This window comes from Dipodomys merriami, unplaced genomic scaffold, assembly GCF_024711535.1.
Source record: "Dipodomys merriami isolate MVZ:Mamm:240054 unplaced genomic scaffold, mDipMer1.0.p SCAF_35, whole genome shotgun sequence".
In the NCBI taxonomy this organism is placed as follows: domain Eukaryota; kingdom Metazoa; phylum Chordata; class Mammalia; order Rodentia; family Heteromyidae; genus Dipodomys; species Dipodomys merriami.
The window spans coordinates 10,455,886-10,472,599 of NW_027205048.1; the positions used below are offsets into that span (position 1 = coordinate 10,455,886).

General features: G+C 55.1%; 1 protein-coding gene across 1 annotated transcript in view; it reads left to right on the plus strand.

The window, feature by feature from the left end:
• Positions 1-16,714, plus strand: part of Grk5 (G protein-coupled receptor kinase 5) — a 190,439-nt gene that overhangs the window by 168,887 nt on the left and 4,838 nt on the right. Inside the window, exons 8-15 of the mRNA XM_069988136.1 lie at positions 71-211; positions 2,610-2,800; positions 4,991-5,028; positions 6,538-6,627; positions 8,522-8,730; positions 11,888-12,025; positions 15,603-15,740; positions 16,159-16,290. Of these exons, the coding sequence (XP_069844237.1) occupies positions 71-211; positions 2,610-2,800; positions 4,991-5,028; positions 6,538-6,627; positions 8,522-8,730; positions 11,888-12,025; positions 15,603-15,740; positions 16,159-16,290 (1,077 nt within the window). The remainder of the gene's footprint in view (positions 1-70; positions 212-2,609; positions 2,801-4,990; positions 5,029-6,537; positions 6,628-8,521; positions 8,731-11,887; positions 12,026-15,602; positions 15,741-16,158; positions 16,291-16,714) is intronic.

A 16,714-nucleotide genomic window follows, 5' to 3' on the forward strand; every position in this document is an offset into this window, starting at 1 on the left:
TGGGGGCCTTGAAGGGGCTTGGGGCACACCAACACTGCACCCTTGACCTTGTATCTTTCTTACACATCAGGTCTGTGCCTGCCAGGTGCGGGCCACAGGTAAAATGTATGCCTGCAAGCGCTTGGAGAAGAAGAGGATCAAGAAGCGGAAAGGGGAGTCCATGGCACTCAACGAGAAACAGATTCTTGAGAAGGTCAACAGTCAATTTGTGGTGAGTTTCTGGGGCCTGGTGACAGGCCAGGGCTTCTGGTGACTGGTCCTTCCCTCCCTTACGAGGAATGGTCCTGTCATGTGGCAGTTCCCCCAGGAAGGGCAATGCCAGTGAGGAGCAGTGTCAGGAAGGCAGCCAGACCTTCCTCGGTCATATGGCAGCTCTAGCTCCACTCTGGTTGAGTGGACTTTATCACAGCACTAGAGTTGACTACTACATGTGTGAGCCTCTTATATCTGTTCTCCAGGACCACCTTGTAAACTCCACAGTGAACAGAACTAGTTCACCTTAGCAGCCAAGGAGCTCTGGTTTCCATAGCCCCTCTAGGCCACTTTCATCCTGATGGAGATGATCATGGTGGAACACATCAAGTCCAATCAGATTGGAACACCCTCTTCTATCTAATATTTGCTGCAAGCAAAGCCTGAAGTGAGAATGTTGAGGGTCTCCACAGACAGGGAATTTGCACTGCCTGGGCTGAACTGACATTCTACGCTTCCACCCATATCCATTGGCCACAACTAGTGACCTCAGGGAACAAGATAGCTAAAAGGAAGACTAGGAAGTGTGGAGGGTATTTGTTCATCTCTAAGTGTCTCTGTCCCATGTTACTAAAAACTATACATATACAAGATAAAATCAAAGCAGCCCAGAAGAGTATGCAATAAAAAATAATGCCTCCTTTGAGTAATCATCCAAACATTTTTATTCATGCATAGGCTTTATTATTTTTAGTCAGCAGAATTGTCCTGTACATATTATGCTACGGGATTTTTTTCCCTAAAATTATGATCTTTTAGATGTACGTGTGTGTGTGTGTGTGTGTGTGTGTGTGTGTGTGTGTGTGTGTGTGTGTGTGTGTGTGTGTGTGTGTGTGTGTGTGTGTGTGTGTGTGTGTGTGTGTGTGTGTGTGTGTGTGTGTCAGTCCTGGTGTTTGAACTTAGAGCCTGGACGTTGTCCCTGAGCTTCTTTTGTACTCGGCTAGTGCTCCACCATTTAAGCCTCAGCTCTACTTCCAGCTTAAAAATGTTCTAAAAGTCTTTCACTTGAGCCACACCTCAGCTCTCATACCCCATTTTTGAAAGCTGTTTATCATTGCTCTGAAGAGGTGAGCCATTATTTGTATAGCCAATCTCTGTGGATGGAAAATCCATCTCATTTTTAAGCTATACAAGCCATGTTGCAGTGACTACTTTGGACATTTCCTTGTTGTGTTTCTGTGAATGCACTCTGAGGATATATGTGTAGTAGAGGGACTGTTGTAGCAAAGGGTGTGAGCATATTTCATCTGACAGCTATCCATCACGCTTGCCCCAGTTAAACTCCCACCACATCAAAACAAAATAGTTACAGTTATGAGTCAAGAAGTAGAAGAGAGACAAGAAGGAGTCACGTCTCATCCCCTTCAAGAGTATACTCCCTCTAGCTGAAGGGCCTCCCACTAGTTTCCTCTTCTGCAGGTCCCACCACCCCTCAGTAGCACCACCCTGAGGACCAGTCCCTTAACACGAGCCCCTTTGGAGGACACTTGCCCAATGGAAGCATCCTCCCAGAGTCCTCCCTTGAGATGACCTGGGTAGATGTGGCAGGAAGAGAACAGTAGGCAGAAGAAACAGCCCTCGTGAGCTCACTCACCCTCAGCTATCAGTTTGTCTCCTTTCCTCAGAAACAGCCACCAATGTCCCTAATGTTTCCACCCAGCTTTAGTGCTCGGCCTGTCCCCAGCCTGGTCTGGAGTAGCCAGATTTCATTTGTGTCATCTCCTTCAAATGGAGAAGGAATGCCTCTCAGTGGGATTTGCCTCCGCCCAGTACCACCTGTCTCTCCTGTCACCCCATAGCCTCAAGTGTCATGTCACTTGAGTGGCGCACATGCCTCCTCAAGTGTCTGGAATCCACCAGCAAGTGGCCAATTGTCCACTTCTGTTGTGGCCCCCTTTGTGTCCTGTATGCCAATGAAAGTCTTGGCCAGGCCATGAACCACTCTCCCAAAGCCCAACCTCCCAGCCCATACACCTTGTGATAAGGAGCCCACAGCCCAAAGGACAGCCACATTTTGCTTTTGTGACCAAGAAACAAATGAGGCAACATTTGGAAGTAACCAGCTGATCCCCACATGTTCACCTGGAAAGCAGATAGCACGTGGTAGGACTCTGGGAAGATCAGAGCCCCCTGCCCCTGCCCACTTTGCCCCTCACCCTAAGCAACTTGTTAGAAGGAGCTGGGTGTGAGTCCTTTACCTCAGGGTCCCTGAGATGCAGCCTGGGCTCAGGGGAGCAGAGTGAAGCTGCTGTCTCCCATCTGTCCTCTAGCCCCAGCCTCAAGGGTTCTGAGGAGAGGGGAGCAGAAGTAGGGGTGGTGGTCCTCACCTCACCATGGTGCTGCTCTTACACACCCAGGTCAACCTGGCCTATGCCTACGAGACCAAGGACGCACTGTGCCTCGTCCTAACCATCATGAATGGTGGAGACCTGAAGTTCCACATCTACAACATGGGGAACCCCGGTTTCGAGGAGGAGCGAGCCTTGTTTTATGCCGCCGAGATCCTCTGTGGCTTAGAAGACCTGCACCGGGAGAACACTGTGTACAGGTAACCAGCACTCTTGGTGTTCCGCAGGGGAGGGAGGGTTCGCTGGCCCTGCATCCCTGTAGCCAGAACCCAGGCCTAGCAGCACAAGATGAGGAGCAGGTGTCAGACAGATCCTTCCCGTCCCACAACCTTGTGAGGTAGATCTCTCCACAGCCTGTGTTCTCAGCTTCCAGAGTGTGAAATGGCCAAGAGTGTGAAATGGCCTTCCAAACTGACTCTTCCTCCAAGTTGAAGAGGACAGGATATAGCTAACTGTATGTCCCTACAGCTGGGCCGAGACTGGCGGCTGCCACCTAGAATCATCTCTCAGAGGGCCCCATGCTCTGACTGCTCCAGCCTTCACCCCCTCCCTGATTCTTTTCATGGTGAGCAGTGAACTTCACAGGGTCGTCACGGGCCTCCACAAAGGATAGTGAAAACCTCTGTGCTCCCCTCACCCCCTGCATTTTAGGTAGCTGTCCAAATATCCTGTCATCTGCTTAAGCAGTGACAAACACGGATATCCTGGAGCTGAGCAGTTATGTCACACTTGCCAATGACTAGATTCTAACTGCTGTACCAAATTGATTTCCATCACTATCCATATAAAGAAGCTCGTGAAAGGCAAGAATGATGTCAAGAGATACATACTCCTGATACTGCCAGCATGTGGAACCCCACCCCCACCCCCACCCTTCTGCCAGCCCCACAGACTCCAGGAGCTATTGAAGCTCCTTTGTACGTGAGCTCTGGGCCCAGCTTATCTTAGGAGCACTAGAGGGTTTTAGGAACCAGAAACAAAGGTCTTCACGTGCCCTCCCCTCAGACTGCCCCCCCTTGCTTTTTGTTTTGTTTTCATTCATGTGAAAAGAGAACATTTTTCCCTAAAAGAAGAATCTACTTGATTGCCTTCTGCTTACAAAAAGAGAAAGAGTGCTCATACCTGTAATCCTAGCTACTCAGGGGGCTGAGATCTGAGGACCATGGTTCAAAGCCAGCCCGGGCAGGAAAGTCTGTGAGACTCTTATCTCCAATAAACCACCAGAAAGCCAGAAGTGGCGCTGTGGCTCAAGTGGAAGAGTGCTCACCTTGAGCTGAAGAGCTGAGGGACAGTGCCCAGACCCAAAGTTCAAGCCCCATGACCAACACAGAGAGAGAGAGAGAGAGACAGAGAGAGAGAGAGAGAACTCTTGAGTCCCACCCAGCTCCCTTACCTAGACAGTTGGGAACCCAGGTGCCTCCACCCCCCCTGACTACCTGACTTGGCCTCTCTTGAGTTTGGTCCGGGCCTGGGGCCCCCTTGTGAGCTGTCTTTCCAACCCCATGCCTGCTGGTTAGTTACTGTTGGGCTCATGGCTCTTGCCCTTATTTGGAATTGTTTCCACATCAAAAGAAGGCCGTGCAAATAACAACAGCACAAAAGTGGTCTGTAATAAATGAGTATACACAAACACCAGTCATCACTCTGGGAGACTGCACAGGACACGTACATGAGCCACTCCCCACAAGGACAGCTGCCATCCATTAAGTAAATGTGTTGGGAACTGGAGCCACCATCCAGATGCTGTATTGTCTGCCTCTTGGCGTAACAGAGCCGTGAACTTCCCCCTCTTCCCCCACACAGACATTCTCGACTGGTCTTGTACCCACAGCGAAAACCTTCCACTAGCCTGTGCCTTTCCTGTGAAGGCACAAGCTCCTCTTATTATGAGTGAGGTCCTGTCTGCAAAGAGAAGAGACGGGACAGGATGACATGGCCTCACCTGCCTGCGGAGTAGCATGACAGGGAATGTGTCCGCCTCTTGGCATCCCTGTCCATAGGATCTTTTTCCTGTGGTCCATCCTTTCCTCGTAGCTCTCACTTCCTGATTGTACAGCTGGTGCCCTGAGCTCAATGACTGCTCTTCCTTCCTTCCCCTGGCCTGCTCCGCCTTCAGACCTGGGGCGTGTCACACCAGCCAAGCCCCGCACTCAGCCCAGGGAATGCCCTGCTCCAACCTTCCCAGTTCCACTCCAGGGGCCTGGAGGATGCCTGTGTCAAACAGAAGCGTCCATTAGAAATTTCTGGAAAGGGAGAAATGAGCTCAAGATATCTTGAACCCAGGGAAGCCAGATAGCCTGAGGGCGGAGGTGGGGAAGAAGACTTCGGGGCACAGCAGCTGCTTGGCCCCCGGAGGCCGCACTCAGATGCCTGTTGTCCTTCTCTTGCAGAGATCTGAAACCTGAAAACATCTTGTTAGATGATTATGGTAAGTCAGAGGGCAGCTTGTTAAGGCTTGTGGGGGCTGTCGGGGGAATGGGCCGTGGGAATGGGGTAGAGAAGCCCACTCCGCTCCTCTGTCATGGGCGCTGGGGAGGTGCTGGCATGGATGGAGCTGCTACTTGGTGTAAATGCAGTGGAACTCAGAGAGAGAGACAGAGTTAGATGCAGCCTTGAGTCAGGAGTGTGGTGTTTCAGAGACACCGAACTTGCACACCCCTCCCCTGGCCCTGGTCCTGTGAGTGAAATGGAAAGCATGTTATCAGCCTGCCTGCAAGAGGAGGCCGGTGCCGTGAGCTCCCGCACAGTAGCCAGAGGGAAGGTTTAGCTGTTGACTCCAGCCAGCTGTGACCCTATCAGCCATTATGATTTGTGGGTTACTATCATTCTCTCTCTCCTCTTGAAAGAGCCACCGCAGGGAGCCTCCCCACCTTTAGCCTTTGCCCCATTATCCAGGTTTCCCACCTTCTTCCTGACTAGACACCTTCCTGCCTCTGTAGGGGGCGGGCTAAGGTTGCTCTCGGTGTTCATCTTGCAGATGACACGACAGTCCTGGGGAACAGAGAGCAGAAACCACAGGCCCAAACAGAGGGGATAGCCCTCAGTGGCCTGGAAAGAGGCCTGCAAGCGTGCTGTGCCTAGAGGAACGGGTGCGAGGGCCTGTCACCCTCCACACTGGGTCTCAGCGTTGGGTCAGCACTGGGGTCCTGGGGCTTCCCCTTGGCACCCACATGCTCTCCTTTCCTGACTGCCAGACATCACAGAGCTGGGGGGAGTCTATGCAGCTCCAGCCTGGTCTAGGCTCAGGGGTCCCAGGTGGCCACAGGCAGGGAAGGAGAGAGGGGGACCCGTTCCCTCCTGGGGGTGAGCTGGAACCAGGGTTGGTGCAAAGGCAGAAGTGCGCTCAGCGCGGTGCTTCCTGGGCCTTTGGGGTCAGCCCTAGTCTATCGCTCCGATTCTGTCTTCACCCAAGCCGAGCCAGCGCAGACACGGGCCCTATTCCCCTTCTCCTTTCTCCAAAGGGGAAAAAACAAACGGCCTCCAAAGACCAATGAGGCAGAGCAGGGAGTGGCTTCCCAAATTGCTTTACAGTTTTTCCCCTTAAGCAAATTGTTGCGAAATGTCAGGAGAATCTCCTGTTTTTCCTGTGAAGCAATCCCCGGAGTCAAGCCAGGACATTATAAACTCCGTGACCTCAGCCTTCCAGGAAGCTCGTTAGAGCATTTCATGAGGTGTCATGAAGCAGGTCAGCCAGTGTCCAGCCAGAGCCCGGCGTGCTTTGGCATCTCCATGATTTACTCCTCAGACATGTGATTTACCCACATTGTGTCCACCTGGACTTCCTGGGGTCACCCTGAGAGGACAGTTAAGAGTCCTACTTCCATTGGGCAGAAGGAAGTATTGAGAGTTCACAGGTCTTGCCAGTGTGTGGCGCTAGCGGGCTGCTCACGTGGCCGTGGCCATCCCAGGGCCCTGCTGACCCTGCTGTGCCCCACAGGCCACATCAGGATCTCAGACCTGGGGCTGGCCGTGAAGATCCCGGAGGGAGACCTGATACGCGGCCGGGTTGGCACTGTTGGCTACATGGGTGAGTGTGAACCTGAGCCCCCCTCAAGTTTGCCTCTCAGAGCCCCTCAGTCTTGCAGGGGTAAGCTAGCATCCTGGTCTCATAGGGCTGCTTGGTGGGAGGAGCTTAAGCCAAGTGTGGTGACCCACACTGGGACCCACGGTATGTGACCTGATCGAGCTGAGCCCTCTGCTGTTCATCCCTCCCCACCATGTCTCAAAGGCAAGCTACTGCAGAGGTTGGCAGCAGAGCCTGGCTCTCAGAACTGCTAGGGCCCTCACTGAAGTAGGGTGGGGTCTCCCTTCCGAGGAGACCCTTTTGAAAAAGGAGGTCACTGGGAAGGGGTTGGCAATGAGAGGAGCTTGCAGTCACCAAACATGATGTTAAATAGAGGCCAGACTGGCCTCCCTCAGCCTCCTCCAAGACTAGTACTCCAGGGCTGCAGGGAGGCAACTGGGAGCTAATCCAGGATACAGTTGGTAGTGGTAGTGGCGGTGGTATGTGTGTGTCCATCCATATAATGGATGGATAGATAGATGATGGATGGATGGATCTCATCTTTTACACATGGTGCTGCACATTGTGTCTGCCCTGCCTTTGTTACGTGCACACAATACATGTATACATGCATTTGCTGCTGGCATCCTGACCAGAGGACATATGAGAGGTCATGTGAAGTCCTGATAAATTGAATATAATCTTTGTTTTTTAGTAGTACTGGGATTTGAACCCAAGGTCTTGTGTACCTGGCTTAAGCCTCCCACCAAGCAGCCCTGAGAGAAATCAGAGACCAGCTTAAGCTCTACCACTTGAGCCATTGCTTCTAGCCCTCTTTTGCTTTAGTTATTTCTCAATATAAGGTCTTTCATTTTGCCTGGACCAGCTTTGACTGTGATCCTCCTATTTATACCCTCCATGTAGCTGGGATAACAGGTGTATACCAGCATGCTCCCCTATACTGGTTAAGGTGGGGTCTCACTAGCTTTCTGCTTAGGCTGGCCCTAAACTTCATTTCTCCCCAATCTCTACTCACTGAGATATCAACTACCACACCCAGCTAATAAAATTACTTTTTAATACTGTTTTCATAAAGATGATATATATTGAGCTTACAGTTACATACGTCTGGAAAGAATACATTTCTTTTTGGATAATGTTGCCCCTTCCCTCACTCTCTCCCAGTTTTTCCCTCCCATCCCACCCACAAGTTGTATAGTTCATTTTCAACCTAGTGTCCAGTGAGTACCATTGCTACATTTGTTCACCCTTTGTCCCTCTATTTCTGTGCCCCCCCCTTACCCTCCCAAATACAGATTTAAAAAACCAACCAAGACCAAAAAAAAAAGAGAAAAACAGCCACAAAGAAAACAACTCTTGTTTCTATTGCCTGGAGTTCATTTCAATGAATATTATTTTATATGATCAGAGACACATAGGCATTGCACCTTTGTGTTGCTCCCCTAAGAGTTTCCTCCTCCTGGTCTCACAGTATGCCAAAGCCTAGAGTCCTCAAATTCCTCAGTTGTTTGGGTACCGCTTTATTCACTGAGTGCCATGCGTTTGATGGTGCATCATGGGTCACTGGGGGACTCAGAAGTGAAGAGAGCAGCATGTGTTGTCATTGGGGAGGTGTGGGGGGGGGGGGACAGGACAGTGCCATCCACAGGAGTCAGCCTGTGGAAGCCACCAGCAGTGCCTTCAGGAAGCATGGTCACAGCCAGTGTCCCAGAGGAGATGGAGTTTACAGGCGGGGTTTGTCCCAGGGGTGCAATTCCAGTTTGTCCTTGAGCAATGCCATCACTCTTGGGTGCAAGAGACCCCAAGGCAGTTGAGATGAGGAGCAGAACTGGCTGTGTGCCCAGGGCTGTCCTGACGCCTGCTGCTTCTCACCCCGCTCACCCCCCTTCTGCCCCAGCCCCAGAGGTCCTGAACAACCAGCGATACGGCCTGAGTCCTGACTACTGGGGCCTGGGCTGCCTCATCTACGAGATGATCGAGGGCCAGTCGCCGTTCCGAGGCCGCAAGGAGAAGGTGAAGCGGGAGGAGGTGGACCGCCGGGTCCTGGAGACCGAGGAGGCATACTCGCACAAGTTCTCCGAGGAGGCCAAGTCCATCTGCAAGATGGTGAGTTCCTGGGGCTGGGAAGGTGGCTCAGTGGTAGAGTGCTTGCCTTGCATGCATGAGACCCTGGGTTCGATTCCTCAGCACCACATAAACAGAAAAGGCCAGGGGCTGGGAAGGTGGCTCAGTGGTAGAGTGCTTGCCTTGCATGCCTGAGGCCCTGGGTTTGATTCCTCAGCACTACATAAGCAAAAAGAAAAAAGCCGGAAGTGGCGCTGTGGCTCAAGTGGTAGAGCGCTAGCCTTGAGCTGAAGAGCTGAGGGACAGTGCCCAGGCCCAGAGTTCAAGCCCCACAACTAACAAAAAAAAAAAAGATGGAAGAGCTACCCGGGGGCTACTCTTCAGCCTATTCCCAGAATGCCCCACGGGCTAAAGGGGCAGGGGCAGAACCTACTAGAATAATCCTCTCTCAGGACATGGGGGTCAGCAGAGGCCTCTGGAGAAGCCTGGGGCTGGGTGTCCCCTGAACGGAGGGCTGAGTGGACCGTGAGACACCCTCACATCGGATCTGTGTAGAAATCCGCACAGGGCAGAGCGTGGTGGCCAGGGCTGGTGCACAGATGCACATGGCCCACACGGCAAACCAACCCCCTGCCCTTGACTCTGGGCTTCCTGATCCCCCCAGCTCCGGACCCCCAGACACCAGCTTGAGACGGGGGTGCTGCCAGAGGGCTCGTGATGCCTTTGAATCTTTGAACCACACAACAGTTTTCCATCCACTGCGTCGTTGCCGCTCACAGCGGCTCTGGCTCTGCACGACAGTATTACGGACAGTGCAGTGAGGGCAGCGGGTGAGCAGGGCCAGGGCCAGGTACCGGACAGCCAGAGAGGAGGGAGTGCTACAGCCCTGCAGCCCCAAGTCCCACCCTGCACTGCTCGGTGAGCCGGGGCTCCGCTCCAGGGCTGGCCTTTGGGCCTCTCCCTTGGCTTTGTGGGCAGATGGCCGCTTCCCGGCTCTCGGGCTCCCCAGTCCTGACCACAGGCAGCTGTTCTCTGATGCGGCCACAGGAGACAGGGAAGGTCTGAGCAACCAGCCTGCACACCCGTGAGCACCCCTGCCCCTGGAGCGGAAAATGGTCAGGCCCAGCCTTGGCAGAGGCCTCTCTGAGTGCACAGCAGCCTTGGGGCAGTATGAGCACTGGTATTTAGGAGCCCAGGTTGGAATTTAGGGAGGAGCAACCCCAGGAGCTGATGAAAAGCAACTTAGTTAGCTTCTGCTTCTGGAAATCCCAGGCTGTACTCTGGTGGCCCAGAAACCACAAAGCTTAGATCCCCATGGGCAGGAGGTCCCGGCCAGGTAACCCCCACCCTGTGCTCGGCCACTTCCTCTTTCAGCCTCACTCCCACATCACAGAGCTGGGGGAAGAAGGATTTGGCTCTGGATCCCTGCAGAAGAGGAACCGTAGATCTGTCCGTGACACGTGACAGGCACTGAGGAAGGAGCTGTGTAAGGTGGCAACAGAATCAGAGCCTGGTGTTGCAGCCATGCTGCTGGAGCCCCAGGAGATCCTAGTAGTGAGTCGAGGTGGAGTAGGACAGACAGGGCAGCAGAGGTTGGGGAAGTGGAAACATGGCGTGGGGAATACTTGGTTAGGCCCTGGCACACTACCTGAGCAACGTGACCAGACGGACAGGGCTGGAGATGAAGGAACCAAACAGCCCAGCCATAGTATCACTGAGTGCCCAGGTCGGAGTCAAGAACTCTGAGAAGCAGGTCTTGAGAGACCTGAACAGAAACAAAAGCTGTGCTGAGAGGATAAGGAGGAAGAAAGGACCCCTAATCTCACCCTTGCACCCCAACACTCACTTCAGCCCCACACTTTGGGCTGGGATTTCCCCGCTGCAACCAAAGTGCTGTCCCTTCGCTGCCCCCTTGTGGCCACTGAAGGAGAGGTAGTGGCCAAACCTACTGCTGTCGTGAACTGGGCCTGCAGGTGTCAGATCGTTGTACTTTGGTCTTCCTACCATGAAAGACTGACAAAGGCCTCAGCCTTGCTCTGTCATATCTTACCAATGACCCCAGGGTCTTTGGGGGTTCTGGCTTGGTCCTTCTTATCTGTTGGCTCTCAGATCTGGTTACCACGCCTGCCTCTTGTCCTCCAATAGGCACTGACACAAACTCTTGCGGGCCTGGCCTGTAGGGAAACTGGGCCCAAAGGCCTTTGGGGCTCTTCCTGCTGCTGGCAGCTCTCCAGATCTGCCTGCTTACAAGGACACAACCGAGACAGCAAGGGAGCCGGGCGCAGGTTCCAGGTGTGTCTCTGTTCTGCCACAGGACTAGAGAGCCCTGCTCTCTGAGGCCCACAGATTCCTGCCACGGCCGCTGGGCCCCACCCCAAGGTCCAGACCTCAGCCTCCACCTGAGTCCCAGCACCAGTCTTCCCTGCCTTCCCGCTGGCCCTCCAGCCGTCCAGGTCTTACCTGTCCTTCAGGCCTCCTTTAGTTCTCCTCCTCCAGGGAGCCCTCTGTGCCTGCCCACCCTTACCCCAGTCCACACCTTTTCTCCCTGAAATGCACACCTAATATCACAGTTGCAAGTGAGCACTTATAGATGGGTGTTTTGTTCAGCCTCCTCAAGTGTTTTTGAAAGAGTGAATAGTGAGTTCATTGTCAAGATTTCAAAATGAAGAAAGTTTACAGAAAGCCCTGATTTTTTTCTAGCAACTTGAGAAAAGCAGAGGCCCTGGGCCTGGCTAACACTTCTGCCTGGCACGAGCTGATGAGCAACCCAGCTCCCCCCAGCTTAACCCTCGCTGCTCGCACGCCTGTCAGTGCCACCTGCCTGGCCAGCATTGCAGGCTTTGGGCTGCAGTAGCAGGTCCAGCAGCTGCACGGAGAGAGCGAGCCACACCTTGCTGATATTTCTGGGAACAGCAGGAACAGAGCCCGATTCCTTATGAGGAATTGAGAGGCCAGGGTGTGGCATTAACCTGAGTGGCCCACAAGGCGACCTTGTACCTTAGGAAGACACTGTACTTGGCAGGAATACGACCTGCTTGCTCTGCTGCCACCTTCGGTTCTTCGGATGCATCCCCCACACCACCCCCAGGCGACACAGTGAGGCTGGAGGAGGTGTCCCAGGGAGGCTTAGGGACACGAGACAGTGTCTACAGTGTTCCCGGGCTCCTCTGCCTGACTCCATGGGGCTCTCTTGTCACAGCTGCTCACCAAAGATGCAAAGCAGAGACTGGGCTGCCAGGAGGAGGGCGCTGGCGAGGTCAAGAGGCACGCCTTCTTCAGGAACATGAACTTCAAGCGCCTGGAGGCTGGCATGTTGGATCCTCCCTTTGTGCCAGACGTGAGTAGCTTCTCCCCACCCCGGCCCACCTTTCCCAGCAGGCCGCTGTCCTCCTGGGGACCAGCATGCCCACTGCCTCTTCCTTCCCTCTGGCTACTTCATGCGGGGCAATGAAGATGGGGGTATAGGCAGGGAGCCCCACGATGGCTCTCTAGAGACAGGTGCCCACCCAGGCCCCCAGGCCTGGACAAATCCACCCTGCACTTCAGTTCCTTCCCCTGGCAACTGAAGCAACAGTCGCTTTGCCCCCAGCCTGCCAGGGACTTGGGAGGATGAAATGAAGCAGAATGGGGAGTGCTTTCCAGAGCACTGAGACCCCAGTGCAGAGCTCAGCGTAACCAGCATGCACTGAGCACCGACTGTGTGTGCCCGGGGCTGAGCCAGACACAGCCAGCTCCACTTACAGGGAGTCCCAGGTCCTGTGAAGTCCCTGACTCAGAGTGTGAGACCGGAATCCAGTTAAGTTAGGGTGGGCCTTAAAGGGATAGCGCACACTGTCCGCAAAGCCTGGGTTCACACTCTGTGGGGTAAGCCAGGCCAGAGCAGGTGCAGCAGGCTGCCACTCCGGGTCTGTGCTCTGCAGAATCAAGGAGCCTGCAGCTCCTTGCCTCCGTCCCTTCACAGCCCCCTGCGTGGGCTGGGGCTTGAACGTGGGTCCGTAGGGGCCGATGGAGCCTTGATGTACAGAGGAGCATGCCAGGTTGATGAAATGTCATCTCCTCTCCCCAACTCCGTGTCCAGCCAGTCCTGAATGGTAGCTTGCGGGACCCCGGGTGGGGGTATTCACACCACAGCAACCGGCCAGAAGCAGTCGTCCTGCGTCAATATAGCACTACACAGGCTTCCAGGGCGAAGAAGCGAGCCCGAGGCACAGAGTGAACATCACTGGACACGGATGCATAACCCAAGAGCAGAGCATCTGCCGACATTGGCTCCCAACCCTGGTTGCCCACTTGGAATCACCTAGGGGTCATGAAAAACACTAACCCTGAACCCAGAGTGCTGGGCCTGGGCACGAGGATTTCTAAGCCTCCCAGATGATTCTGATGTATAGCGGGGATTGAGAAGCCGGGGTGGAGGGCTGTGGAAATGGCCACCACTCGGTCTTCGTGTTTCTGCGTCACTGGTTCATGACTGCAGGTGAGAGGCCGCCGGGCCGCACAGGGGCAACGGTCCAGATGTGTCCCCCTGCTCTCTGTCATCACGGTGAGGAGATGAGGTCACTCATGACGGGGGACATGTTGCTCAACCTTCTGCCATGGAGCCAGGCCCCAGGGGACCCGTGGTGAATACCCCAGGGTTGTTTCTGTCTGGAACTTTCGGTCTGAAGAGATTGAAAAGTGTCAGCAAACACCGCTTAAATCAAAGTGGGACTAGAAGTCATGGGAGAAAAGAACAGGAGGCGTGGGGAGAGATGGGTCCTGGTGTGTCTGCGTGGCTGTGGCAGGGCGGGGGTACAGAGGCGGCATTACAAGGGGGCATCTCTGGTCGTCAGGGTGACCAGTCACCCAGTTTGCCAGGGCCTGTCCTAGCTTTAGCACAGAGAGTCCTGTGTCCCAGGCAGTCAGTTGGTCACCCTGGGCGTGGCTGCGGAGTACCTCAGTGTGTGGGACAAGACAGCTCACCCGTGGGGTCAGTGTCCCTCTCTCCCCAAGGGCACAGAACCCTGTGCCCACGATCCAGGGCAGCCTAGGCCCTCGGATGTGCCGTAGAGTGGGTAGTAAGCAGAAGTTGCAGGTCCTGGAGTGTGAAGCCCCGCAGGCTGGGGCAGCTCTGGCTCTGGAGCCAGTGAGTGTGTCCTTCCTTTCCCTCCCCCACGCCCCATCCAACCATTCATGGTTCTTCCCACCCCATATTCAGGCACCATAACTCACCCCTGCTATTACCCCTGCTATTACCGGCTTAGGCCTTTTCATTTCACTTGACTCTTTCCAAAACCAAAATATATGTATTCCAAAAGGAAACTTTTCCAAGGAAATAATGGTCATGAAATGGTAGGTTTGGGCATGCTAAATGAATTTCTGTGCCTATACAGATTTTTTTTGTGTGTTTATGTGTGCCAGTTCTGGGGCTTGAACTCAGGGCCTGGGTGCTGTCCCTGAGCTGTTGTGCTCTACCACTTGAACCACAGCTCTGCTTCTGACTTTTTGGAAGTTCATTGGAGATAAGAATCTCATGAAATGTCCTGCCCAAGCTGGCTTTGAACCATGATCTTCAGATCTCAGTCTCCTGAGTAGCTAGGATTACAGGCGTGAGCCACCAGCGCCTGACTCGCACAGCTTTTTTACAGTTCACTTTCTGTAAATGTTCGCCTGCTCACCTCCCAGGGCCGGCTGCCTGGCTTGGCATGTGCTGGCACCCTGAGCTGACCTGATGCAGTGATCTGCCATGGCCATCTTGACATGCTGATACTTTCTGGGCCTCATGCCACCTGCCAAGCTTCACGGGGGTGTGCACCTGGCCTTGGGAAGAGAGATGCAGTCACACCTGACAGTCGTCCCTGCCACTGTCCATGCTCACTTCTGCCCAGTAGTCCGCTTGCCTAGGGCTGCACAGCCTCAAGCCCGCTACAAATGCTGTGAGCAAGATGCCACTGTAGATGGGCCTACAGGCCCAGAAGTCGAGGCCAAGGCCCCTGGGTGATCATCCCCACCATGGAGTCCGCGAGCTGCTATCTGTGCCAGACTCTGGGCCAGGCTGAGGAGACTGAGCAGGGGCAGCCCGTGCCCACCCACCCCCAGACACGTCACCAGGTGGGGTGGTGTATCTGCACCCAACCGGGAGTCCCCTCTAAAGCCTCATCTCCACACCCCAGGCTCCTCGAGTTCCCAGAACGTCTCCCCTTCCCGAGTACACCTCAGGAAGTCAGAGCCCCGCACAGGAGTGAGCCCCGCCTCGCTCAGTGGCAAGGGAGGCAGAGCCATCTTGGAAGCTGTCCCCCAGCGCTGGGCACAGGGACAGGCAGCCGCCTGTGGCCCCGGTGCTACCATAGTCCCCATTCGCCGTTGAGGAAAGTGGGGGCCTCTGGGCCTAAGCGGCTTTCCCAGGGCTCCTAAAGACCTTGTGTGGGACTGCAGCCAGCTCTATCAGCCATAGCCTCGGTGCCCCTTGTGTGAGAAGGGCCAGGTTCGAGCCCTTGCTCTAACCCTGGGCCGCCAGCCTCATTCTCTCTATGGAAGAGGGGGCTGGTGACCCCACGCTGTGGCCAGTGGCGTTGGGAGCCTTGTCACCTTCCTGATGCCAGGGTTCTCAGGATACCCATGAATACCTGCGAGGTGGGATGCTCAGAGATGGAGGGGATGTGAGCCCAGAGAGAGACTGTCCTCCAGGACACCGCCCCCCCCCCAGCAAGTGCAGGGGGAGGGCGCTGGGAGCCGTGTCAGGACGCAGCCCTGCGTGGAATGGCTGGAAGCCTTCAAGCCAGTAGTCCGCCCGAGTCCCTTCAGTGGACCCCAGAGGACAGATCAGGCTAGAACTTCAGGATGACGCTCCCTCTGCTCCCCATCAAAGCCCGAAGCCTGGCTGGGTGGCTGCGGCCGCAGGCAGCACCCGTGCAGCCAAGCCCTCTCCCTTCCAGCCCCGCGCTGTGTACTGCAAGGACGTGCTGGACATCGAACAGTTCTCCACCGTGAAGGGCGTCAACCTGGACCACACAGATGACGACTTCTACTCCAAGTTCTCCACAGGCTCCGTGTCCATCCCATGGCAAAACGAGGCGAGTGCCAGGCTTTGCTCAAAGAGGGAGGGATTCCCAGAAGAAGGGGGTCCAGCAGCCATGGTCCCGCGGGCCTGGCCGGGTGTGGGGTGGGGTCGGAAGCTGGCTGGGTGGGCTGGGAGGGAGCAGGAGGAGGTGAGGCTTGCCCTGGGAAGTCTGGTGGGAAGGAAAGAGTCGATGGGGTGGTTGGTTAGTGGAGGAGCTGGCGTTTGCGTTGGGAAGGTTAGGGAAGGGGTGGAGGGGGTCTGTGGAGGAGGACGAGTCATACCCAGCGGCTCTGTTCTCGTTGGATCTGCTTGGAGCTGCATCCCACCTGCACACGGGAGCCTTGTCCAGCCCCAGAGGGCCTGGAGATCAGGGAGGAGGAGGCTCATGGAGGCCTGGCTGGTGACAGCGCGTTTCTGCTCGGCCTCTCCAGATGATAGAAACAGAATGCTTTAAGGAGCTGAATGTGTTCGGCCCCAACGGTACCCTCTCACCGGACCTGAACAGAAGCCAGCCTCCGGAACCTCCCAAGAAAGGGCTGCTCCAGAGACTCTTCCGGCGGCAGGTGAAGCCCCGGGCCGGCCAGCCGGACCTCAGTTCTGGAACCCAGACCCATTAGAAGTAGCAAGAGCAGAGCTGCAGGAAGCCGCGGCCCAGGGCTGCCTGCTCAGGAGCAGCCACCGCCGTCCACAGCCCTCCCCCTCAGGGCTGACGGACCCCTGGGAAGAAGGGAGGTCCTCTAGGTCTCCCTTCGATGCTGTTGGCATGAGGGGCTGGTTCTGGGTGCCAAGGGCTGTGCTGTGACTGAAGGGTGACACGCAGCCCCCCCAACTAGGTGCAGTGACTCCTTCCCCTGGGTATGATGGCCAAAAACATCTCCAGATGTTGCCAGGCATCTCTGGTGGGCAGAATCGCTTCTGGTTGAGAGCACTCTCTGCCCCACGTGGGCCTGTAGACTCGAGTGGCGTAGATGAGCCTTTACCTCAGGA